We start from the raw sequence: 27,575 nt of genomic DNA on the forward strand, positions 1-27,575 counted from the left end.
GCAGATTTCCGCTTGCTAAAATATATGTTTGACCAAAGAAATCCTTTGTTTCAACTGATTGCTGTCATTCTGTATAATTATTATCCATGTGCTTTGTGTTTGTTGCACGGAGTGTGTATTTTCGGAGCAATGGGCGTTTGTTTTTGGGGTAATGGTCGGAAAAATCTTCTTTTTTTTTGGTCCAATGGGACATTTTTCAGACTATTGGTGTTTCGGAAAGACAATGGGCTGTCCTCTTCTCAACACTCAATAATGTACGACAAACACGACTACTTCAACAACCCCAAAAAAGGCCAATATATGGCTTTAGATCACCCAGCAGCTGGGATGCAATGAAGATGGTAATGTAGCTGATAGGCCCTTGCTAATGTGTGTTTGTCATGGAATGGGGCTAGCCAGCCACCGGAACCAGTGTGCATAGTTGTCATGCGGAACATTTTCAAGTGCATTGTCCGTTTTCCCGCACCACATTTTTGCGTTGTACTGGTGAGAAACAAAGTCAAATTCTTAAAAACAGCCAGTCAGGGATCACCTCCTTTATGTTAGAAAATCAACCTTTAATGCTGTTAAATAGCATACAAGTACATAGCATGCATGGTAGGAAGACACTTAAATAAAACATAAATATGCATTTAAATTAGGCTGTCAGAGACCCCACAACCAGCACAACTTTACAGTACAATAAAGGGACAGGTCACCAAAATAATGTCCAATTTTAATCGTTGCGATTTTTAGCCTAACTTCTACACTGAGATTGTTGTTGCTTGTATATTCAGTTGGAAGAGTTTTTTTGCAGGGAAACCATGCTTGTTGAACTATTCAAGTTCATGATGGTTACAATGTGTTTGTTGGACTACAGACCATCCAAGGTCATGGATGCTACATAATCCTGAGTAGAGAGTAGCTTTGCTGAATGTTTTTACTGCAGCGTCTCTACGCTCACAGTCTGAAGCTGACTGAACCTCGCGTTTGCGACCTCGTCTGCTTGATGTAGAGGAGCTGTGGAGGTCAGAGCAGGTGCAGACATACAGTAATAATCAGTGCAGGAGGAGCAACTGATCAGTGAAATCACCTGGTGGAGTTTGACAGGAGCGAAACACTGCTCCAGTTTTACAAAAGTTAACACAATATATCTGATCACATTGATGAGTGTTTGTCAAATGATAAATCCAAGTGTTTTACTAAATACTGTAAAACACTACAGTTGGACATTAAGGCAGGTTAAGTGCTGCAAATTCAACGTTTTTGATAAAAATTTAAAACGTTTTGACAAACTGCACTGAACTAGCTTAAGAGTAAGGTAAAAATATAAATGTGAGATGCAATACCACAACACACTTTGTACAACTGTACAACAACTACACTGCATTTCAAGGCTTTACAATGTGTGAACATGCAAATATAACTGACATTTAATCAGTAATGCCACATTTTTCCCCAGTAACTAAAATTTACTAATGTAATCATTATCCAGCAAAACAAGTGTCAGCATTTATTTTGTCGGTTCCATTTTGACAGTTGCCGTAAAATGGAAACTTTTAGACATTTTTACACACTGTAAGTTTACAATCATAGTTACAAATGTTATATCTTAAACACGGTTCTTAATTTTCTGATGACAGTAATTCAGGTTCATGATGTGGGCTTACAGAAGCAGAATGACACCACCACAACAAAAATATGACTTTATCATCTCCATAAATCAGAGCAGACCAGACAAACTGTTTCCACAAAAACATGACAAGATAAAATATAAAATTAAGTGACAATCTTATGAGAAAAGGAACTTTTGAGGGGGTTATTTTCAAGATAAATCTACTCTTATTTTACCCTGCCAACTGTCTCTTTGTTTCATGCATACCATCCTCCTGTCGCTCTGTCATTTTCTTTCAGTTTAGATACACATCAGAGACAATATTTTTAAAGAAAACACCATAAGTGGAGTCTAATAGCCAGGCTCACAATCCTCAAACTAAGAAAATAAACTTTGCTGGAGTAAAATGTGTGCTTAAGTGTGCTGTACAAACTGGGTAAAAATGTGTCACCTTTTAAAATACTCACTTCATACGTGATGAATTATGGGAAAATGGGTTTTAATACTTATTAGGAATTTTATAAATTGCAAATACAGCCTTCACAAGACACTTATTGTACCGTATTTCATTAAATCTCTCTCTTCTTCACATGTTCACTCCTCCTGTCTTTTTATCTCAGAAAACATTCACACGCCATGAAGGTTATAAAAAGGTCACTGGTGTTAATGTAGTTTCCTGGCTAATTTTAAACGAGAGGGCTCCCGGAATATTTTTACCATCTTCCTTATGTACACATATTACAGGGGTTTCCCCCTCGGGCTGCCATAGTGGAGATCCTCAGTTCTTTTGGCAACAACAACTGATTGTGTTTCTAAATGTGTGTCTTCAAATGAATCCAATAAGCATACTTAACTTTTGTTTGAAGTTAATTGGAAACTGATTTCACCACTTGACCACCAACATTAATGGATCACACTACGAACGTAGATAATATCAGCATGGATTTCTTGTGTACACAGACTTGTGCAGGGACAAAGATTAAAGGTGCAAGATTAAATAAATATCAAGTATTTAATCTATCAACTGTTAAGTATGGACACATTATGGGCACACCTTTTTTCATTGATTATTAGGTGTACTAACTCATCATTTGCACAACTCTCCACTGGACCTCCATGATGGGGCCAGAGGCGGTTACTAAACTCGTGATGCAACTCAAAAGCCTCCATTAAAGTATTCTAATTGCTACATAGGTGATACTGTTGAAAGCAACTCTTAAAACTAATTTCAGTCTAAAAAAACAGTTTTATCACATTTCATTTTATGATTATGTTTCATATTGTATATTTTATTACTGAAGCTCCAAAAGATCTCACTCCCATCCACACACAGCCCTCACTGAAACTGAAGCTTGGCATTTGTTCTCCTCGCCCACTGACTGTCTTTCCTGACCTCCACTCTTTTTCTTTTCTTTTTTTATCACCCTATTCAAGACCATGTTTCTTTATCTGTTTTAAACCTCTTCTCCACCTGTCTCCTGTGGATGGAAAGCCTTTTTTTTGGATCCAGTTACCGTAAAAGTTATATTTTAACAACAAAAACTGAAGACAATAACAATGTGGATTATCATGTGTTCAAACCATGAACCGTCATAAAACCAGTGTTTACAAAGCAGAAAGCACAAGAGGAGTCGGCCATTACGGGTGAACCCTTCTATTGTTCCCTCTATTGTCACTGGAGAGCTACAGCACAGAGGAACTGTGGGAAAATGAGTTTCGTGGATGATTGACGCGTGAGGTGAGGCCACAACAGAGAGGTCAGGTGATGTAATTTATCCGTTAATGGATGATTTTTGACTGCTGGTCGGAAAGAAGAAAACAACAAGGTCTCACCTTGGGTTGCTTTATACTAAACAATTACTCACGAAATAAAATTAATGAAAAAATTATTTGAAAAGGCCAACTTGCTAGATTGGTGTTAAGGTCACAGACTTAGTTTTCATTGAGTTGAGGTGCATAAGGATTCCCATGGAAGCAAATATCAGCGATTGACTGGGGCCATCACAGGCCTGTGGCCATTAGGTACATTCCAGGAGTGGTTGCGGTATGTGCCCAAAAGCATGAAACTAAGCCACTGTGAAATACCCCTTTAAGGGTCAGTGAGGGGAGGGTCCTGATCTGTAGCTGGTGTTTAATGGAACATTTAACCCACAGCAGTAAAAATAAAGCAATGTGCCTTTAATCTGTTGAACCATCAACAGTCGTCTCACGGTAGCTTCCAGTCTGAGCTAGTTGAGCTTATGCATTCAGTGTGAAGGGTGAGTGGGATTTCAGTTTATGTAAGAGTGTGTGTGTGTGTGTGTGTGTGTGTGTGTGTGTGTATGTACAGATGCGCGATCAGATACAGTAACGCCTCATTTCCACTGCATGGCTGGGCTCCATTCGACTCTACTCGACTCACTTTTGGTACCAGGTGCTTTTCTCAATTTCGTTTGCCACTGCAGATAGCAACCCCTCAGTGGAGGCGGGATTCTTAGCTGATCTCTCCTGCATCCATCGGTAACCAAACACGTCTGTACTCCGTTTGCGGGTTGCCATTTAATAAAAAATATGGGCCGAGTGAATAAAAAATTGCAGTCGCTATTGGCAACAGCTTGGATATTTAACACTATAGGACCGCCAGGCTCTTTAGTGCTACTATTTTCTCCAAATCGCCCAAGGGCGTCTGCATCTTTTTGTTCACGCTGATGGGCCATTAACGCCTCATCAGTCTCCATCTCTTTAGCGCATTGTGACGACTCAGGCCGTGCCACTGTGTTCTATAGTGCAGCAATGACGCATATGGAATAAAATGTTGTTTTTTAAAGGCTAAATGCCAACAAAAATGGATTGAAGCAAAATATTTTGTTAGATAAAAACATGTTTCGAATTTTTGGGAAATTATTACATCTATGGCGGGTTTGTGACGATCCTCTCTGACCAATCAGTGGTCTGCAGTGTTTTAACTCCACCTTCTAGTATCGGCTCAGCTCTCTTGGAACCTCGACCGAGGTGATACCATAAAAAGTACCAGGTACTATCCACAACTTTTGCCAATGGAAAACCAAAACAGAATGGTTCCAAGTGAGTCGAACCATGCCGTACCGTGCATTGGAAATGTGGTGTAAGAATCTAAACCTGGGTGCATTAGTGTCTATGTGCCTCTTATAAATACACTGCAAACTCAGTTATGTCTTGAGCTGAAGTCAAATATGAATATTTCATTTTTCAAAAGCCAAGTGTAGAGCAAGGCAAGAAACATGAACTGTTAAATACCAAGTGAGAAGGAGATGAATCCAGTGATAGCATTGTGACATGTGAAAAAACAAAAGTAGGTGTGTACAGAACGTGTCAATGTGTGACAGAGCTGCACTTGACAAACTTGCCATTTTGTAGTCCAAAGATGGAAAATATGTAGATGTGATGTCTCTCTCTTTTGAAGCCCCAATTTGCCAAGAGCCTGTCCACAGGTATGTTTTTATAAATCTGAGGTTTGTGAAGATTTGATATGACTTGATGAAATGAAAGCAGTGTCTGCCATTTTCAACTGTGAACGTAGGCTATACAAGGGCAAATGTGTGAGAGCTTGAGGAGTCCTTGGTAATCAAGATTTTTAAAAAGCATCCTTAGAGTGTATGTTAAGGATTGTCTCTCGTCTCCTCTTCATATCAACAACCTGTTCAGTTCAGTAGCAGTCTCTCTTTTTGTGCCGTCTTTCCAGACAACCAAACACTTGTGTGTTTTTTTGGGTCATATCCAGAACCAACCCCCAGCACCTGACCTACACATACACTGATTTCATTAAATCCATTCTGTTAGGTTTAATAGCCAAAGCAGACGCACTATTCTGGTCTACCTCATTCTTACAAATCCAAGTTTCAGCTAGGAGTTGATGCTGGTCTTGACCCTTTTCGCTGCCCAATTCATCTTGTCCTGTACTGTAATCTTTGTCCATTTTTTCTTCTCCTTCTTTTATCCCGCTCGCTTTCTCTCCGCTACTCCTCCCATGCGCTGAGATCCCTCGGTGTCCGGTTACGTTCGCCGGAGCTCTTGCTACGTGTCTTCCTGGCGCTCTCCTGCGCTTGGCGGTATTTCTCCAGCATGCTCTTGTGTTTCCTCCTCAGCTTGTCGTTGCACCACATCCTCTCGCAGTACTCTTCCACGTGCGGCAGGTTCGACGGCCCAATCAGCTGCATGATATCCTTGAACCAGGTACGCGATTGGCCGATTTGGCTCGATGAGCCGCCTCTGCTGTACGCGCTGCACGGCATCCAGGCCCTGTAGCTCCCCGTGGACCGGTCTTTGAACGAATCGGAAAAGCCTGCGGCGTCGCGTGCCATGAGCTCGTCCACGGTCTCCCCCTGGAGGACTTCCAGGGTGATGCGAGCCAGGGTCTGTATGTAGCCATGCTCCAGGGAGCGGCAGATGTAGACGCCTTCGTCCTCGCGGAAGAGACGACGAAACAGGAGGCCCTGCTCCGCAGACATCACACGTTCGTCCAGCTTTACCTGAGTGAGGCAGAAGGAGAACGTTACTATTCTTAACTCCTCCTACACATGATAGAACAAGATACTGTCAAGATTTTAAGACATGATGCAGAAGAATTAGGGGAGAATCAGTGACATTCACGTAGATTTTATTGTAAAATCAACATGTAGTTTTATTTCAGATTGGACTGCGATTATGTAGTCGCATCACTGCAATGCGGTAAAAAAGAAACATTTTACATGTTAAAGCAGCAAAGAGTCTTAAATCAGTTAAGCTTTGCATGCAAAGTTGCGAGACAAGTGTTTTCAAACTCAATTGAAATTTTACGCTTTCGCTAAGAATTTGTGAATGTCGCAAATGGTTGCATTTACGAGAAATTTGCTTTTGCAGTGTATAGAACAGTTTCAAAGCCTTTTGAGTATAGATGCAGCAACAACAAATGGATTTTAAAGCCACTGTATGTAGTTTTTATGAGACTATAGCATCTTTATCTTTCCAGTTATTCTGATGCTAGAGGTCTTTGTTTGTAAAAGAAATTCCTGTGAAAATTTCAATGTGTCAGCCCATTCATCTGGCTGATACAAACTATAAAAAAGAAATCAGGAACATTTGGGCAGAGAGCATGTAATCCACTTCAGAGCATGAGAAACTAAAGAGGGCGAACGGGCTCTTTGTACTGTTTTCTCAGCTTGAATTGCAACAGCAAGAATGTACCATGAAATCCAGTCACTGTTAGTTTTTACTCTTTCTCTGTCTTTTGCTTTTCTCTGATTCTCTCTCTCTTCCCTTTACTCCACCCCAAGCCTCTCCTCTATTCACTCTATTAACCTTCTTCCTCCCCCCTCTTCAGATTCCATCCCTCTGCTTGTCGAACTATCCCACCGTGCCAACACAAACATGGCAGCCTCATCAGCTGGAGTGGCAGCCAAATGTTTATTTGCAAGGAAATGGAGAGGGGTGGTAATGCCTTAATACTTGCATGGCTGACCGAGGCACTCGGTTAAGCTTGGAGAAACACCCTCAAACAAATGAACGATTACTGTGGGTGTGAGCAGAATCATTCTCTAAGTAGCGCTTTAAAAAGGACTTTGCAGCACTGTGTTTAAGCCACGGTGGAAGGTAGACATTGAGTGACACTTTAGCGATCAGTTGCATGTGGTCAAGGTTTGGATTCACTGTTTATCCAGGAGAAAGAGTGGTTGTGTGTTCCCTTTGAAATATAACTGCTTAATATCAACCATATGTCAAATGGCTGTCAAATGTGTCAACCATGTGCCAAATTCACACGCAAATCTCACTTTTAAAGGCAGTTACTCCGCCACCGTTGGCCAGAAGTGTCATTCTTCCCCTCATCTGCCTCTCAAAAGCTTCCCTGCCTCCCTCCCAACATTTTGTTCTGATGGCTATTTACTTCTCATCTTACCTCGACCTTGCGGTCGTCACGTTGGATGATCCAGGTAACAGTAGCTTGTGGAGAGCGAGGAACACACTCCAGGAAGGTGCTGTTGTTCTCCGTCCCGTACACCACCCTGTCTTCTGTCACATCGAGGTCTTCTGGTTGAAAGAGAGATGATTTGAAAGATTGTCAACGAATGAACATGAAGACTGACAGTCTGCAAAGCACTACAGTAAAGGTTAGATCATCTTACTGACATATATACATAAAGTAAGCGTCCACCAAGTACTGTAAGCCTAAAATCCTCTTGAGTAACATGAGTGAGTGCAGCTCGTCCACACATCCCCAACTGAATCAAGTGGTGAAGACGTGCAAGTCAACAAAATAAAAGATAATAGCCAGTCAAATCAAATATCTGACAAAACCATTCAACCAAATAGTTTGACATTTCAGGAACTACACCTATTTGCTTCCTTGCCGAGAGTTGGATGGGAAGATGGTTACCACTCTCGGTTCAGTGCATGTTTAATAAGAAGTTAGACCCAGGCCCAAGCCAGTTAGCTTAGCTTAGCATAAAGACTGAAAACAGGTGGAAACAGCTAGCCAGGCTCTGTCAGAAGGTAAAAACATACACCTATTAGGAAGTCACTGTTCCCAGTCAATAAATAGTCCCACATTTAACCGCAACCTGTAATTTTAACACTTCAGTTTTTGCATGGATAAAAATAGTGTTAATTATTGTGTTTTAAAGGTGCCGTTATGCAAATCTCTTTACACCTGTTTGCAGTCTTTCTGCTAAGCTAAGCTAACCGGCTGCTGGCTTTACCTTCATATTGAGCATGCAGACATTAGAGAGGTATCCGTTTTCTAATCTAACTCTCGGCAAGAAAGCAAAAGAAAAAAAAAAACATTTCTGAAAACGTCAATCCCAATACCTACAATGCACTGTACACAAAGAAAGCTACAATCTGAATTGCAAAACACATATATAAGTGTGATTAGGAGACCCAGTTAGTAAACCAGGCAGTATTTTGCCTGTACGTGCCTTGTGAAAAGTTCCCTTGTCATGTGAGTACACATTTAGAACAAATCTCTAACAACTAGTGAACGTCTGAAGTTAGCACATGAGAACACGTGTCTCTGGGAGTTTTACTTCAACAACAACTTGACACCTTGGCACAAAGAGAACTATGGGTTCATCCAAAGGCCTCGAGGGATTTATTTCATCACCTCAGCACCATAAATACACTCAGGTGAGCAAACACATATCCTTTCTTCTCTCTCTCTCCACAGCCTCGTTTTTCTCTTTTTTGTCTGTCTTCACACTGTTTCTCACCCTCACCTGCACATCTCCTCATCTCCTCCCACTCATTTGCCTTTCTACTTTTTGTTTGTTCTTACTTTTCAAATGATCGCTGATGGCTTTAGATAACCTCAGTTTGAGTTTATCTGTCAATCTCTCAACTCTCAGCTCTCTCTCTCTCTAATACACACACACTCACTATCATCTTTCATTTAATCCTCTTACCGGGATTCTTAAGAATCAATGATGGCAAAAATATGGAGTCTCACACAGCCCAAAAAGATGCACAATCTGGTGAGAAATAAGTACAAGGGTTGTGCTCTACATGCACTGAATGTGTAGTGTGTAAACAGACATGTGTTGGTGAGGACCTAACATGTATTTCCTGTCTAATATACTGTACAACATCTGTCTCACACAGCTTGGATAAACTGCCAGACTTGTACGAATCTGACTTCTCACATAAACACTCTTTGGCTTTCATCCTTAGAGAGATTGTAATCGACCCTTACAGGCACAAACACGTGCTGTATATACAATCTTCACTCAAACACAGGTTGGCACATGGCCAACAGCATCTTCCGCTGGACATCCCTGGAGGTGTTTACAGACTCACAGACAGTATACACCAGAGTGGCGACAAGACTCCAGGAAGTCACTGCATCATGAACAAAGAAGACACAAAAGAAGGGTTTAAGAAGGTCATCACACTTACCACTATTCTGATCCATGCACTGCAGCATGGGGTTTGCGTGCCTGATGTCTTGTCTGCGATAGCGGCGTTTGCTGTTGGGCATGTAGCGTGTGCATAAGGATCCATCCCAGGCGCAGTAAGGGTCTCTGGCCAGGCAACACTCGGCGCATGCTTTCCCATAAGTCTCACAGCGATGCAGCTTCACCTGCGCCACACCTGCTGGAGAGCCCACATATAGGGCTTGCTGTTTGAAGTCATGATGAGAGGAGAAAAAGGCATGACGTTGGTAAAACAGCTGGTTTAAGTTAATAGCATTAAAGGTAGTATTTACAGTCATATTAACTTACCCTTTTTACGGATATGTCCATTGATGTAATTGGAGTTGGCACCTGCAATAATGAAAATTATTGACCTCAGGTATTTCATAATGTGTGAAAAGGCATTTAGAAAGGTGTCAGATTTAAGAATATAATCTGTGTTAGAGAATTAATAAGACACCTGATGGTGTAAAACTTACTTTGAAGACTTGTAGCTCCTCCAGTGTGACCTCCTCTGTCTCCAGGCTGTTCCCACTGTGCAGGGCAATGACCTTCAACACTGTGCCAACGTCTGAAAGACACAAACACACACTATAAGCGACAAAGTTGACAGAACAGGAACAGAACGTCTACATGTTATCGCAAATTCCTCTCTGCCACAAGCATCCAATTTCCCCACAGGGCTCAAATACTTAATAATCCTGTTACCTGTGCCGATGAACATGACGTCATACTGCCCGTCCTCTGCCTCGACCCGGTCCACCACGATTTGTTTCAGCTTGTAAGGAATGTTGGCCTTAACAAGCACAGGCTGGCGCAGGGCGGGAAACACCGGCCGCCACATCAACGGGTGGCTGCGAGCGAACTGCAGCACTGAATCAGGGAAGTCCTTCGTGCTGCCAAACTCTCTGCCTGGCTGGTTGGTGATTTTACTAGGGCACTGGAGAGAAAGATGTGGAGAAACAAAGGAAAAGGGAGACGGGTTATTAAAAAAATTGGTAACACGCTACACTGAAAGAGAAATAATGGGTAGAGGCAGGGATAAACAAACAGAAGCAAGACAGAAGAACGCTACACGATTCTATATTCCCATCATTTCCCGCCATTGGAGGTGTGTTTTCCCAATGAAATGTGGTCTAATTATGCTCTTAAAGCCTTTTCAAAGAACCCTCATTAGCAGTTTTATTGTGCCTGAAAACTTTGGATGAACGTTCAAAACAACAGTTGTAAAGTTATGTGTTTGGAATCAGATCTGTAGAGGCAGAGTTTGTTGTGGTTAGAAATCCTCCCATTTGTGCCACTGTAGTCACTCCAATAACTAAGAGGTTTGAACACTGTCCAGATAGATCATGTATGTGAACCCTTTGGGTTTGCTCACAATTCAGATCAGCAATTCTTTGCAAAAATGCCAAAGTCTTTTGTCACGCATAGCTACTTTTTTTGCTGGTCTTAACACAACTTCGAGTAAGAAAATGTCAGCCGTTCTAATCAGAAGTAATAAGCTCATCATGAGTGATGGCTTGTTTGTCCGTTCCAAACTGTCACTTAATTCACGGTTCTCTGAAACTCTGGGAAGCTCTTCTTGTCACAATTAGAGGATGATGCAATTTTGTGAAATTAAGATCAAGGACTGCAGCGATGGAGAGAGAAGGGCGGATGTCATCTTTGCGGAGCTCCTGTCTGGGTTCACAAGACTCAAAGCTAGTCTTATTTGTCAAAAGGACACAAAAAGGAAGAATAAAAAGGCTTCTACTGGGGTTGATTTCAAGACTGTCACTTGGAAATATACCGGAGAGCTGTGAGATCAGATTAGCTGCTCTGTGGTGAATGATAATTTGGCTTTGAAAAGCTTTGAAATACTTTGAAATTACTTATTAAAAAACTAAAAAAAACATAATTTTCAACCCTAGTCTCCTAAAAAATTACGTTCCCATACAACTAAACTGTATCCTCAATTATGTTTCAAGGGAAATGTATTTTTTCCCGGATTATGGTCGTAGTTTTAAACAGTGTTAAACGCGTGGTTAACGTTGTAAACTGAAACAAAACAAAACAAAAATGCAACAAAACTACTTGATTATGTTTAGGCAACAAAACAACTTGGTTAGGTTCAGTAAAACATCATGGTTAAGCTTAAAATAAGTATGTTTGTTACGTTATTTAAGCTACAGACGTAAATTAAAATAAATCAAGGTTGACTTTTGGTTTCACATAGGACACTAATCTCCTGGGTGAAAGTCCTTTGTTTGTTTGACCCATCCATCCCCCTAGACCTCCTCCCTACGCAGACCTCTGCGGACTATTATTTAAAATGTATTTGAACAACTGTAATCTCTGAGAAAATACGTTCTCCTCGAATTGTAATTGACAGTGCAGTTACATTACGTTGCATGGCAATGTCATTTTTAAGACACCAGGCTGTCATTTCATGAAGGGGGAAGTTGGGATGACAAGGAGATGTGGGTGACAGAAGCTCCATCAGTAAAGAAAAGTAGCAGCAGCAGTGACTGACTAAAATGAAAGCATATGTCAAAGTCATGAGCTGACAAGTATCATAAACTAAAGCTGAGAAAAGTGCAGAATTTAACGGAGATTGAGACGAGATTCTTGAGAGAGCCGTTAGTCATTGGGCCACTTATAAATCTCATGGCCTGATATTCCTATTCCAGACTGTACTTCCATATGGTAGAAATATTGTTACTCCTGCTTATCACAACAGTAACTGATACACACAATAGCCCTATAATGGTCTGGATGCAATTTCAGAGGGGGGACCTGAACTGTGCAGCGACGTTAGACTCAATTCTGCAAAAACTATTGATGTATAGAACATTCCTCTGAGAATGATTTCTAAATGGTGTCTATTACAATTTATTGCAGAAGGTTCACTATGTGTAAGCAAATCTAACCTCAATTCTTCAACTCCCTAACTATAAATGCTTCTGAAAAAGTTTTTTTACTGTTTGATTTTTTACAATAAGTACATAAATTGTGATGTTGTATAATTCCTTTAGGAGCTGAAGGGACTAGAATATTTCCTCAACATTCATACTTGTGCAGCTCCCAATGCCCATCCATGACATGTCAGTGTTTTAAACTGCTCACTAAACTTCTCCTCATCTGTTTGCACAGCACATACTATAAAGCCTTAACTGGAAGAGCTCCAAAAATCTGCTGTCAACGCATCCAAACTTTGCTGCAGCAAGTCGACTGCTTTCAATCTCCAACTGAGAGCCAAGTGAGACTTAACGAGAGAGAAGAGGTGAGCGTGTTTGGCAGACTCCTAATCACGCCCGTTATTACTGAGTATGTGCGTGCGTTTGCATGCATGTGTGTGAAGCACAGTATGCATTGTGTAAGCCCTAAGGTATTGCATTTGGGAAATTGCTCCATTATAACAAACAGACCCAGCAGAGGAGAGAACGAGATTAACTGAGGTTCAAATTCTGGAAAGTGACTTTCGTCATTTCTAGATCAACCTCTCTAATGTGGTTTCACTCCTGTCAAATATGAACACAACAGAATCCGTTGTGATTTACAGTGTAATTATTGTATGAATCAAGTGCCAATAAAAAACTCACTGATTCCTACTGGTACTTAAATGTAGGTGCAGTGGAAAAAACAACACTATGGGGAAGAAGGGAGTGTGCCTTGTTGGCAAACAGACATATAAATAAGTTAGCAGAAGCCTCTGTTTGAATGAAGAACATTAATTATATCATGTAATATCATACAGTAGACTGTATATAAGAAGTGGACGTAGTCACTGTGACATCAACAATTGGTTTGTGAACTGCCGTTTTGAGGCCTCGAGTTTGGCATTTTGGCCGTCGTCATCTTGTTTTTTTGGAACCAGAAGTGACAAGAGGGTGGAGCTAAGTACAACCGTACGCTGAATAAGACATTTTTAGGCAACCGAAAAGGTTATAATTAACTTTCATTAACAGAAAACACACTGTGAAAGGGTTACAGTTGTAAGAAGAAAATGCGGACAACTCCCAGACCAGACAACGCCGTGGTAGCAACCTGTCAATCACAAGGTAGCCACGCCCTAAAGCATCCCCTGCTTTATGGTCTATTTGACTCTAAATGGGATAATTATTTACTAAATGAACATCATGCTGTATTGAAGAAGACCTGAAACTAGCAATTGAGACCATAAACTCAATTCTCAATGTTTATTGAGGTAATAAATCAAGTAAGAAGTAGGCTCATTTTCTCATAGACTTCCATACAATCAGACTTCTTTTTGCAACCAGAGGTGTCGCCCCCTGCTGGATATTAGAAAGATTGCAATTTTAAGGCACTTCCACATTGGCCTCACTTCTCAGACCCGGAGGTTTCCCACTGTGTAATATCCTATCTCAAACCAAAGAAGGCAGCTGACGATTCCTAAACAAACAGTTCTCAATCGGGCAAAGGATATTTAAGTTTAACATCTAAAGCCTTTAGGGTAAAAACAGGCACTTGAGCATACAAGACACTTTAAATCTCATTTAAACTGTCAGTGCAGGCAGGAGGCAGAAAATATGCAGATGATGCTCTGATTATCCAGGTGACAGCGTAATAAAGTAATGTTCATTTAAAACAGGCCGAAACAGTAATTTTCATGTCAGAAATCAATCCAAGAGAAACACCCAGGTATTGTTCATCAAGGATAAAATCATTCTGGTAGCAACCCAAAAGCTTGATGAGGGATTTATGATGAAAATAGATGTCAGTCTGGATGACGAATAACAAAGTTCAGTTTAGGTAGGATTATTATTAAAGCTCCAGTAAATCCAGACCATCATTTTCTCCATTACAGAATGAGTTCGGACACAACAGTGATATTTCAATCCAAGATAAATATCTACATGTAGGGAGGATAAATCCACTAAATCTCTCTAATATGAACTGGACTTTTTTCCATTCCTTTGAGAGTTTTGACAGGTTAGTAAGAAGACATGATGAATATTGAAATGAAAAATCCAGGAAAATAAAAACTTTAATATTCTGTCTGGTGCAAGTGAGACTAACAAATCTAGGTCATTATAAAATATGAAAGTAATAATTTTACCAGGGTGAAAATTCTCCAGCTAAACATCCAGGACATGAAGTCTTTCTTCATCAAATGAGTTTTGATGAATATTTCAATGGGAAAGAACTTGAAGCAGAAAGCAACTGTCACCCTCACCCTCTTCTCTCCTTCCCATCTGTGCCTCTTCATCAGCCTACTCCGAGTCATCACCCTTTTCCCTGTTTCCTCTCTTCCTCCCTTTCCTTCTTCCCTCTCTCTCTCTTACACTCTCAGTTTCGGGCCAATACATTCCTGTTAATCAGAGAGTCAGCGGAGTGAAACCACAGAGGTGTCTGCTCTCTTCTCACATTATTCATATTCCTTCTGCCTCCATTCGCCCGCCTGCACTTTGGTAATGAGGGGGAATTGCGCTTGTAGCGTTATTGTGTGCATGTGTGTTGCCTTACACGCGTGTGTTTGTGTGTATAACTAGACTAAGTTACAATGATGTGGTTGAGAGAACATGACAGAGCTCCGCCGGGAGTCAGGAGGTAAACCAGGAGAAGGACCTGTACTGTGTACAGTCAGCACAGCTGCACTACCACATACAGTAGTTTACTTTACAGATATGGAAACTTTCTACGCCTCATTTTTCATGTTTTTATCACCCTCTCTGTTCTAGCACACACAGTAGGCCTGAGTAATCCTAAGAATTACATTTGTGCACAACTGTATTACATTAGCTAAATATGTTCTGGGAAAAATGCAATGAGCGCCATACAAATTATGTGTGTAGAAAAATGAATCCACTGGACTTCTTTCAACTTTTATGGGAAATTCTTTTCTTGATGAGGTCACTACAATCACTAACCTACTGTTAAATGAATAAAGTGATCCTGAAGTGATTTAAGTACTGGCATGATAGTGTTTGGCCTATAAGGTACACCTATCTGTAGCTAAAACAAATGCAAAGTTCATATTAGCATTCAAAACAACTCTGAGGTTCCTGACCTGCTGACTGTATTTTAGAAATAGTGACTTCTGGTCTTTCATGTTGCTAAAACCTATTACATAAGTATCTGGGTCTTGTCTTCAATCAAGTGCCAAAAAAGAAAGAAAAAATAAGTCTGGACATCCAATAATTTGAATTGTTGATACAGTTTACCAGCTTTTTTATAGGACTGAAATCTGCAGATTCTAGAGAAATATAAATCAGTGTGTCATCAGCATATGAAGGGTAGGGCATCTTATGTTTCTTTATAATTTGGCCAAGCAGAAGCATGTTTTATGGGACATATTGTTGTCATGGTAAGTACAGCATGGTAAAGGTACAGTTAAGGTTGGGCAACCAAAACATTTGACTAAATCTAGGGTTAAAGGTGATATACAATCACTCACCACGCCTGGTCTTGGATAAGGGACCCTGCCTTCGTAAGCCCCCCACTGGTAGTCGGGGCTCTCTTTATGGGCAAAGGGTCCGTTGAATGCTTCTCTGATGTCAGCCATACGGTAAACACACACGGCAAAACCCTGGAACACATTACTGTGGAGGAGAGAGGGAAGATATACAGTTAAAAATTTCCACAAATAACTTTATTATTTGGATTCAATATTTGACAAAAATGTGTGCAGATTCAGTTACATTTGCAAGAAACATGAACTTGTAAAAAATAATTGAAAATAAAGGCAAAAATGAAGTCAACAGTTTCTATTTTTAAGTACTTGGATCCATGATAGTTTTAATGATTCCCGAACATTTCAGGGATATACTGCATGTGTGAAACAGACTTAATTCAGGTCAGAGATTTCAACCTTCTGGTGGTAGGAAATATGATGGCATACACTGCTTTTAAATCAAGGAAAACCACAACTGAACAAATAAATCAATTTTAGTTTCTCTGAGGAACTCCAAGGTATATATTATTAAGGTAAAGTAAGGAATAGTAAGGAATAACAGAATAGTTAATGTTCAGATAACCTGTAAAAACATATGAAGTTATTCACCTGATGGTGCTGAAGATCGCATAAACATCTGGGTTCCTCTCATCCTTGGTCCTCAGCAGGAAAATATCCTCTGTTTTATATTGAAAAAAGATCAATGCCATTTAGTATGTGTGTTCATACAGTATAATGTGTGGATTTGTGCTCATGCATTTTGTTTGTGGAAGAGAACAAGTAGTCTATGCATAGATAGTCTGTGTGTGCATCTGTATGGGAAATGCTGCTTCATGCATTCAGGTGCAAAAGCATAACCTTGATAAAAAGAGGTTTGTGTGTATCTCACCCAGTTGGTTGAAGTGTGTGTCGATGCCGTGAGGTCCTGGTACAGAGCAGACCAGTCTGGCTTTGATGAAGGTGCTCCACTTGCTCACCAGCACTCTCTGGCCACCGACATCATTCTGGCAGAAAAGACAGGACACACAATCTATAAAACACAGCTGCATATTCATTTCCAAATTTCTACAATTTAATTGTTTTGGCTCTGTACTCGAGCAAACTGGATTTGGATTGAAACACTGAGGTTACGGCAGCTTTAAGGGTGTTCGAAGTGGGTGAAACAGTATGGGACTTGTAGCCCTTTTTTTAACATTGTACCCCAATTTTAGGACAATGCAGCAGGATAATGAACTCAAACTTAAAGACAAGGCAATCAAGGAATTTTTGGAGGCAACAGTGTGTCACATGTCCTCCATCCAAGTGATCATGTAGTGCACCCATTTCGAACGTTATCAGCCAATTGAATGGACGTTATCATTGGTTATCACAACCATTATTATGCTTCAGACTGGCCAAACTTAACGCTGTGAATTAAGACAAGTTTAGGCAACAAAACTACTTGGTTAGGTTTAGGAAAAGATTGTGGTTTGGGTTGAAATAAGTACGCTACATTTGTAACGTTACTTGGTGTTAGTTAAGTACGTAAGTTACGAAATAAATGTACGGTAAAATAACTCAACTTTTGGTTTCACACAGGACACAAACTGTTTCCTGGGTGAAATGCCTGCATTTGTTTGATCGAGCCATCCACATCTTATCTTCGCTGCGCAGACTTTGTCACTCTTTATGCTACACCACCTGACTTCCTCCTTTGCTCACGTCAGAAATACTGAGGCCACTAGAGGTCGGCATCTTCTTCTTGTGTTCCTATTTGTGATCGACCATGTGATTAGATGATAACGGCCTTCTGAATCTTCCAGTAGGTGTAGCAGGCCCCTTCTTACCCATATATATGAGGCTGATAACTGCTGATAAAGCCTATTCAATCGGTTGATTCAAGGGTGTGTATTTCACTGTTGTAGACCAGAGTGAAGGCAAAAATGCCCTGAAAGAAGCAGGAAGTGAAGATGGCGCCTAAATTTGCTGGAAAGATGTGAGCACAGTACCTTGTCTTCTGCAGACAATAAATGTGTAGGGACTCTAGATACTAGATACTGAGGGAGTGTATACATGTGTGTGACCTTCACTGTCCCTTTTTCTATGTGTGTAAGTGTGCATGCATCTACATTTTTGTGCGTTTAAGTGTGATGAGGATCAGCTCTGCGATAATTGGCTTCTTGGCAAGAAGCACCACAGGGGAAGTGATGACAACTATCCAGATTTGCCTGAGGGGGAAAAAGAAGGCTGGAGAGGAAATACTATAATGTGCGTGTGTAGGGAGACAAAGAGAGACAGATGGAGAGAAAGAGGAGTAAGAGAGAGGAGGGAGACGAGGGTGACAAAGAAAGTTTTAATTTGAAGGTTTAGGTGGGATTATGTCTGAGAAGTTTGTGCAAACTTTCTGTCTAACAGTCTCTAAGGAAATACACAGCTGTGTGCATTTGAGTGTATTCTTTTACGCATGCCTATGTCTTGCGTTTGGTGCCCACAGCACACATATGGCTTTCTAAGACAAATCAATGCGTGAAAGAATGTGAGCAAGCGTGCAGAGCAGATGGGGATCACAGTTGACCAATTGACAGCTGTGTGGGTTTTGGGAGGGGAGAGAATTCATAGGACTCTGGATATCACGATCACGATCCTTCACAGTCCTTTGGGGAAATGGAAATATTTGATTGCTCCAAAAGCCATTTGTCTTTTCCACAGACGGGTTTGGAGCTGTCACACTAGCAGCATAATCCCCATAAAACTATTACCTCCTGTCCTGGGAAGCAGACATTTGTATGTGACCATGTAGAAAAGACCCCTAAATCAAATTACTGTCTCCTTTCAGCCCACTTGTTCTCCGTATTGGTGTTCTCATTTAACCCTCTTCCAGTGGACTTCAGTGGGAGTGTGAATTTATTCATCCGACTGAAAGGTCTGCTGCAGACTCAAAATTTAGGACCTATAACGGATTCTCCAGAAAACAAGAGAGCCCAAAAGGATTCCCAGACTCTCCCAGATCACGACCTCTTCCTCCAGTGAAACACCCCTGCAGATGTCTCATTCCTGAGACTGGATATTTGTACGGCCATAAGGAAGAGCATTGTGTAGCTCACCTGACCATCTGGCTTCACTCATTACAACCTGCCAACAGATAATCTCTCAATCTTCCTATGTCCATATGTATTCAGCTGGGGTTTTTGAATTCTCCTGAATGAGTGGGACGTTGTTTCTGGAGAACTTTCTGTTGAGTTTCATGTTTTGTTTTTTTTACATGATATTACATGACTGGATATCAGTTGTTGCAGCCTTAATAGAAACATCATCAAGCACTGTGTCAAAAAAAATTTATGTGTACACATAAAGAGTTTCTAAAGTGCCTCACCGCGCACACTCGTCCGACTCGTGTGTGTATGGCCCCCTCCCTGTCTCCGGCCTCCGTGGCCTTCTCAGTGAAGAAGAAATACACTTTATCGTTGTCTCTGTCGTCGTTGTCTGGGATGAGGTGGGCAGCGATGAACTTTGGGTCTGCAGAGGGAGAGGATGAGAAGATGTGGACGTTAAAGGAGAGAGTAATCAAGTTAAAGAAAAGAACAAATACCATAAAAATGATTGGAAGTCTTTCTTATAGCAGCTGAGCCCATTTTACTGCTAAAATGTACCATATTTACAAAAGACCCTGGTGCTTTCTGAGACTAAAACAATGTGGATGAGGAACACTGCCTGATGGGGATAAACGTAATTATTGCCATCATCGTTTTTTACTCCTTTCACCAAAGAAACTTTGAGAATTTTAGTTGTGTTTGTGCTGTAAATAAGTCAAGGAGATCTTCTGCAAAATTTAACACATAAAATCAAATGAAACATAAATAGTTTGCTTTTCATGATCATACTAGTGTCCCAAAATGAATGTTTTTTTTATTTTTTATTTTGAATATTCAATATTACATGCATATCTTATATTTAGAGTAAAGTCCACTCACACACAAAATACATGCACAAAATATAAGTGGTTTAATTAAGCATTATACTATGGGCTGGGGAAACTGGCTGGTTACATTGTGTCATTTCTGTATTGATAGTAACAGGTTAATAAACCAGTGAAACATTACCGTGGAGAAGTTTCTGGTCTGTTTCTGTCCTCATGGTGGAGCGACCTCCCATACTCCTGAAGATCACAGAGTCTCTACCCAGGAAATCTGCCGTCAGTCCTGTATACAACTCTCCACCTATAGAGAGGCAGGAATGGAGGAGATGGAAGACAGAGAATACGGTTACAAGAGAGAGAAAGAACGGATGAGTAAAACAGGAAAGACAGACGAAGGGCTTAGAGAAAAAGAAGAAGGAAATGAGTAAATGTAAAGAAACAGCAGCAATAAAGGGAAAGGGATTGGGGGAAATAAAAAGTTTGGCACAGAAGAACAATAAGGAAATCATGAGCGACGGAGAAAAGGTTCAGGCAAATGAGGAAGGGAAGGAAAGAGGAAATCGAACCAATCCAATACAGAACACACCGGGAGAGTAATCTGAAACATACTTCGTACATCCTCCACTGAGACCATCAGCATGGACTCAGATTAGATTTCAACAACTCAGAATATTGATTTTCCTCCAAATAGATATAAAATATTTCCTGTGGCACGTTGTGTAAATGAACCTTGGAAAAAACCTTCAGGGTTATCAGCTAGACAGACCTCAGATAGCTTGGAGACAGAAATCCCTACAACACCGGTCAGATAATGAAGAATTATTAGAGAGAATTTTACAGAAAAGCCAATTTGTTTTTAAAAAACATCACTGTTTTTATTTCTTCCCATCATAGTGACCGATGTAGAAAAGAAATCTGGCCTTAGACGTGATCTCATTGGTGTGAATTAATTCTTATCTTATCTCATTTGGCTGCAATAATGCTATTAGAAACGCAGACGCCGTTCTTTACCTCACAAACAGATGCAAACACACACAACTCCAGCTCATGCTCACACAAGCAAACATGAGCAGAGACACGTACTGTAGATACAGTAATTGGTGATGACAGGGCCTGTTGAGCTTTGTGTGTTTTGGGAGAATATCCTGAAACTGAGAAGAGTAAAACCTTGATGGGTTGATAGCTGATGAACAGGACTTTCATCATCTTTTACCGTTTTATTCTTGGCGTCTCTTTCTTTATGTTTTCATCACATGTATTATGTTCTATTTGTCTACTCTATCGGTCGCCTCATTATTTGTTTCTTATTTTACAGATTAGTTTCAATGCTGGTGTACTTTACATCAGAGAGAGAATGAAAATGGTGTCAGTATGCAGGAAAGGCCATTGTTCCCTGATGAGGAAAATCCATGGAGAGGTCAGTGTTCACGGTCAGAGACAGAAACAGACACCCTGAATAGACTCAGGGACGGTCCTGTAACAGGAGCTTCAACTCCAGCTGTCTGCTCATCTTACAAATCCCTGCTGTGGAGGCTAACGGATCTGCTGAGTCAGCGTTTTCCACTTTCATTATGTTGAAAGTAAGGTGCAGGTGGAAAAAAACATAGATTGTATATAAAGATGGACGACATGACAGCTCCTGATAAGTGAAGCCAAAACATCTGGATCGCCCCCTGGTGGCTGGCTGCAGTATAGGTCATAAATCCCGCCCCCTCAATGTTGGCGGATGGGACATGGGCCAAACTAAAAAGTCAATGTACACATCAAATACATTTTTCCCAAAGATTGCTTCAGTTATTCTTGGTAGCTCTTATCACACTGATGAATGTTCAAGTGTTCATTTTTCTGATAAGTTTGGTTTTAATTACTTATTAGATGCTATAAAAAGGGGATGAGATGTCATAATTGACAGCTGTGAATCTCTCTCGCTAAAAGCTGCAGTTGTGCTTAGCTCGCGATTGTTTTTTTGGCAGGTGTGTGGGCGGAACCTTGATATCGCGGCTTCACCGCCGATCACTACTGCGCACTCTGGCTCCAAATGACGTCAAAATTTCAAGATGGCAGCTCCCGTATCCGAGATATTTTGGCTTTGCTTTTTGGGTCTATGAAACAGACCTTGAACACCATTCTCTTCCCAGCATTTACATTTCAAAATCTCTTTTTTATCTGTCAGTCTTTCCACATTTAACTTCTGCAATTGCATTCATCAACAGCTTTGTGTAACTATGTGTACACTTCTCTGCTGAGGTCCAAACTACTGAGTATTTGGCTGTAATTGAACAATTTGCTGCCAAATATGATACTTTGTGGGATAAATTCTGATGCTCAAAGCTCCCAGGTGCACACAGAGGAGGGTGAGATAGAGGGCTGCATACACACACACACACACACACACACACACACACACACACACACACACACACACACACCTCCTGCTTCAGCAGCTCCCGGGATTGTCTGTCACCATATGAATCAGCGTTATTTCACAAACTAAATACCTAATGACATACAGAGAGAAACACCCAGAACTATTTAACCTACTCAAAGCTCCAGAGTGTGTATGTGTGTATACGTTTTACAGCCAAAGAGGTTATAGTTGCTGTTCTTGAGGTTGTTATCATTTCAAAACATAGCAAAGACCTGTGCAGAGAGGTGACGTATAGAAACAGACCATGTGTGTTTGGCATCTTAAATAGTGAGATGTGGCAGATAAAGAATACTGGGCTTGTTAATTTGACAGCTTTGTCACAGCAGGTCAACTTTGTATTTTGTTATTAAAGACTTTGTGCAATGAACACCCACCTTTTTGGATCTTATATCTACCATGTCTTTAGTTTTTTTGCCTTTATTTTGACAGTTATCAGTGAAGACGAAGAAAGGAAACAAGAGGAGGAAGAGGGGTATGACATGCAATTGTTTTTCAATCAAGTGGTATCTCCATATTCACTCCAGAAACCACTTTGTTTAGGAATATAGACAAAACAACATGGGACATACCACTGAAGGTGCTTGCGAAGGGGAGGCTGGGGTCATGTGGAACCTTCCCTCGTCCATTCTCCACATTTGTAGGGTCCATGGTGAACACATGCTGGAGAAGAAAAGGACACATAGAGGATTAGAAGTCTTTAATTCTAGCATGTGGGCTGTGAGACAGAATGTAGCAATAGCTGTTTTCAGTGTCAGCCTATGTTTTATTTGTCCTTTCACTGAACTCCGCGTCTGTCTGAGAACTAAGACGCTGTCTGAGAGACGAGGAAATGCAAGATCAGTGAAGCTGCCAGAGTTCAGAATAAAGTTTCCCACACAGTTCCCAGTGCAGATCAACCATGGGAGCTGAACTGTTTATTGCGGAGCCAGCAGGGTAACAAAGGAAAACCAAATTGCGTAACACTGTTATCAAATAAAAACTACACTAAAAATCCCAAATAAATTTGTCAACAGAAAAATAATTGTGACAGTTGGAACAGGTTTCATGACGCTTAGGGTCATAAAACTCAGTCAACACATACTGTGCAGTAACTGACCAAGTCAATATATAAAGTCATAATCCATGACATTTATATTCGGGCTGTCAATGGATTCAAATATTTAATCACGATTAATCGCACATTTTGTATCTGTTCAAAATGTACCTTAAAGGGAGATTGTCAAGTATTTAATAGTCTTATTAACATGGGAGTGGACAAATATGCTGCTTTATGCAAATGTGTGTATATATTTATTAACGGAAATCAATTAAAAACACAAAACAATGACAAATATTGTCCAGAAACCCTCACAGGTACTGCATTTAGCATAAAAAATATGCTCAAATCATAACATGGCAAACTGCAGCCCGACAGGCAACAACAGCTGTCAGTGTGTCAGTGTGCTGACTTGACTATGACTTGCCCAAAACTTATCATAAAGTGGGCATGTCTGTAAAGGGAGACTCGTGGGTACCCATAGAACACATTTTCATTCACATATCTTGAGGTCAGAGGTCAAGGGACCCCTTTGAAAATGGCCATGAGAGTTTTTCCTCGGCAAAATTTAGCGGAAATTTTGAGCGTTGTTTAACCTCCTTCCAGACATGCTTCACTTCTTCACTCCAGCTTTGAGCCCGCTACAATCTAAAAATTATAAGTTGTGTTAATGCGTTAAAGAAATGAGTGGTGTGAAAACGAATTTGTGTTAACCAGTTATCGCGTGAACTTTGACTGCCCTAATTTATGTGTAAAAATGTTTCTACTCTTTCTTGCCAACTTGACAGAACCAGTGCCATATTCATGAAACTTTTTTCATGTGTTGTGCTTTGATTTTCTGGGAAAAATATTCTGCTGCCCAGGAAGTGATATGATTTATGTTTTCAGCTGCCGCAACAATAGACTGTTTGGACAACACAGAAGAACTGAGTTGTCAGAATGATCAATCAAAACAGAAAATTCAAGTAAAAGAGTGCCAGAGGGAAGAGAAAAGTCCATAAAATCATGCTACAGTAAAAGGCCCCAACCGCCTTTTACTGTAGCATGATTTTATGAATCGCCATTTAACATCAAACTGCAGTCAAATTCTTTTTTTCCGACTCCATCAATGAAGAAGTAAGGAAGCAATTAAAATAACAGAGTGGTTCTTTCTTCGTCATTCACCAGTTAGTCAAGTTCACCTGACGAACATTGGCTACATCCTTGGATTGTGTGATTTGCCAGGTCAACACAGGGTCACTGTGGACAAAAGACCTTTTGTTTTTAGCCGTACTACTCCCACTTCAACGACATCCCGGGTACCAGGCTGCTGGGCGTGATCAATGTGAGTCCAAACGTATAGTCGACTTTCCAGGATAAAAAGGGAATAGAGGGCGACAGGACCTTCAGTGAGACGTCCTGTTTGATTCCATATTACTGATTTAAATGTCCTTACAGTGAACTCTATGTGCAATTCTCTGTTCCTCTTATAGACAATGGAGTATTGTTACTGGGAGGGTGAGTCTTCCACTGAACGGGGATCACAGGGGAGATGATGACATTGAAGTCAGCGGGATGAAAATACTGAAACACAGTGGACAATACGCACACCCACGCACATTAAGTTCTGTACGTGCACCAACACATGCTCGCTCGTGCTGAGCAACATAGTCACGGCAAATTGTTACTGTCAGAAACGCAACAAGAGATTATATACACACTGACATGTCCAACAGGTCTCAGGAAACAAGGAGAGACAGTTAATTTCTCATTTGATTCACATGTAGCTTCGTAAAGAGGTTTAAATGAGTTTTACAGGTGTCAAAGTGCACATGTGCAGCCCACCAGCACGCACAATGCTTATACACGCGCTCACAATTAATTAAGTTTGAGATGATGAGGGATATTTTAAAAGTACTCTTATACATTCTTCCATTCCTGAACGTCATTGTGATTTTTGAGAATTTCTTTTGTCATTTTCACTTGACACTATGCACGGTATGTTTATTTATTCATTCATTTCTAAAGTTGTACCATGTGTACTTTTTTTGTGTCAAAATTGGAAATCCACCATTTGAAGAAAAGAGGTACTGAGAAATCACATGCTTTTTATTATCATAGAGATACTGAACGATACAAATGTTAGAATTGACGTATTTGTAAATGTGTTGTTCATTTTGTCGCACAGTGAACTTCCTTTCTTTCTTCCATCTACACGTATCTCATCACTTTCAGTCTTTCTCTATCTTGAATTTCTGCTCTCACGTCCATCTGTTTTCTGCTCTCCATCTCGTCCTCTGCCGAGGTCTTTTAGTTCACTCGTTAGTCATCCTCATTCTCTCAGCACCTCTTCGCTCTCTTGTTACTGAAGTTAACGTCACTGCATCTCTCTATTCCCTATCTGAGCGTGTGTGCATGTGATGTGGGTGCGGGGGGGTTCTGTGCCCAATTTTTCACTGCACACTTGTGCGTCTTATACTGTACGTGCAAGAGCTTTGGGGTTGTGTGTGTGTGTGTTTGTGTGTGTGTGTGTGTGAGCCTGTGTTATCTCATCATGATCCGGAGGAACGGCGCGGCTGCCTGTGCAGCTGATTAGACTGTCAGAGTCACGTTGGCCAAACTCTGCCAAGACAAATACACACAAGTGCTACGATACGCAGAGAGAGAAAGACATCCAGGCCACTTTGTACTCAGCTGTGCCAAACAAAATACATCAGGACCCCCGCTACAAAACCATTTAGACAAGTGACTATTGACACGCATACATGCACATTTATGTCATTTAAAGCTATAGGGTTGGTAATCTTGAGAAACTACGAAGAGTACGCTAGATTTTAAAATTGATTCAACCGAAAAACCCAGCCCAGTGTTGCCAACTTTTTTCCAATGAAAGTAGCTAGCAGCACTAGCTCCAAAGGTCACTAAATCTAGCAAGAAAGTCACCAAAGTTGGCAACACCGACAGCCCTCCAGGCCTCCCTCCAAAGCCACTCCCCAAAAATTATCATTATGAACGTAAACATATCATTATGAACGTAAACAACAAACATGGCTACTGTAAGTACTCACAGCCGGGATCAGGGCTTGAGACTAACTGCGTCCCTTCATCCCGGGGACAATAGAAAATTTCCCTGATATCGCTACATTGTAAACAACAAATCCTTGTTGAAATCGGCAGGAGGAGGGCTAGTAAAGTTAGCTGCTTGCAACCGGTCGGCAGGACAGTCCTGCTAGGCTAAATAACAAAGCTAACAGCTAATATAAGGAGGTTGCATTAAGTTACATTATGATGCATTCAAGTTCTATTCAGTAATACAGATGTCTATACAGCTGTTAAACGGTAATGGATGTTTTGGTATCTGTGGATTTCTCCATTGTAGATGGAGCCACAGATGGCAATTTCCCCACAGACAGTAGCCTTCATGGACCAGATGCTGTGCAGCCACAAGACAACGTTGCATTTATACATAAAAGACTTGACTTGCTTTGTCTCTTCTGGAAGCAGCTCTCTTGTTAGTGTTGTTGAGATTGTCAAACCACTGGCTGGATACAACCAGTTCAGAAGTTTCTTTGTGTTTTAAAAGTTATTCAACGAAATAAAGAATTAACTAGACGTTATAGTAGGGTGGGAAACCAAGAATTTAACTCCTAGGACACATTTAACATGACAGATTATGATACATCTACTCTGTTACATGCCAAGACGCAGTTTGACTGAGGTGGCAAAACTGGCACCTTGACTAACATAATTCCTCGTCTTTCCGTCTTTGTGAGGACATTTGGGCCTCATCAGTACAAGACACAGAGAATCCAGTGCATGCACAACCAGACACAAAACAGCTTCTTGGCTGCTGCCTCTCTGCCTGTCTCATCTCTCTTCCTCCGGCCTACTGAGTTGAACAAAGCAGACATCCACCTTTTGTACTCCCAGCTCCTTCCAGCCTCTCATCTTCTTCTCCATCTCTCTCCCCTCCTGTCCTCCCTCGCTGCTCATGTTTTGATGAAGTAGAAGTTGATGCTACAGGAGTGTTAGGAATTCTGAACCAGGGCTGCCCTTTTGAATTTGATGATTTGAAACATCTGTCAAAGGTCCCAGCTTTAATCTCTGAATCTTTCAAATGGACACATCCATGCTTATTATTCACAGTTTCAGCCACACATGTAGTCTACTAGTCCGGCTTTAAGAAATGTCTAAAAGTCGACAGTTTGTAATCACTTCAAGGCAACTTGGCCAACCAACAGACCCCATTTGAAATGCTGTTGTACTTGGCCTTTTCCTCACTGTCCAGTCACATAATGTCTGGGCTCCCTCTCTCACCACTCAGCTCTCTCTGGTGAAAGCATGGGAAGCT

At 40.9% G+C, this 27,575-nt stretch overlaps 1 protein-coding gene across 2 annotated transcripts in view; it reads right to left on the minus strand.

The window, feature by feature from the left end:
* Positions 1-5,424: 5,424 nt before the first annotated feature.
* Positions 5,425-27,575, minus strand: part of sema3bl (sema domain, immunoglobulin domain (Ig), short basic domain, secreted, (semaphorin) 3bl) — a 68,426-nt gene continuing 46,275 nt past the window's right edge. The window contains exons 5-16 of one of the 2 annotated variants that reach the window (XM_074644732.1): positions 22,779-22,869; positions 19,966-20,082; positions 19,239-19,381; positions 16,776-16,890; positions 16,496-16,565; positions 15,890-16,034; positions 10,201-10,432; positions 9,972-10,063; positions 9,802-9,843; positions 9,476-9,698; positions 7,485-7,612; positions 5,425-6,081 (exon numbers count right to left, since the gene is read on the minus strand). In XM_074644732.1, coding sequence (XP_074500833.1) covers positions 5,569-6,081; positions 7,485-7,612; positions 9,476-9,698; positions 9,802-9,843; positions 9,972-10,063; positions 10,201-10,432; positions 15,890-16,034; positions 16,496-16,565; positions 16,776-16,890; positions 19,239-19,381; positions 19,966-20,082; positions 22,779-22,869 — 1,911 coding nt within the window. In that variant the 3' untranslated portion in view covers positions 5,425-5,568. Of the gene's footprint in view, positions 6,082-7,484; positions 7,616-9,475; positions 9,699-9,801; positions 9,844-9,971; positions 10,064-10,200; positions 10,433-15,889; positions 16,035-16,495; positions 16,566-16,775; positions 16,891-19,238; positions 19,382-19,965; positions 20,083-22,778; positions 22,870-27,575 lie in introns of both variants that reach the window. The other variant, XM_074644731.1, reaches the window with a different exon arrangement.

The sequence above is a fragment of the Sebastes fasciatus genome, chromosome 8, assembly GCF_043250625.1.
Source record: "Sebastes fasciatus isolate fSebFas1 chromosome 8, fSebFas1.pri, whole genome shotgun sequence".
In the NCBI taxonomy this organism is placed as follows: domain Eukaryota; kingdom Metazoa; phylum Chordata; class Actinopteri; order Perciformes; family Sebastidae; genus Sebastes; species Sebastes fasciatus.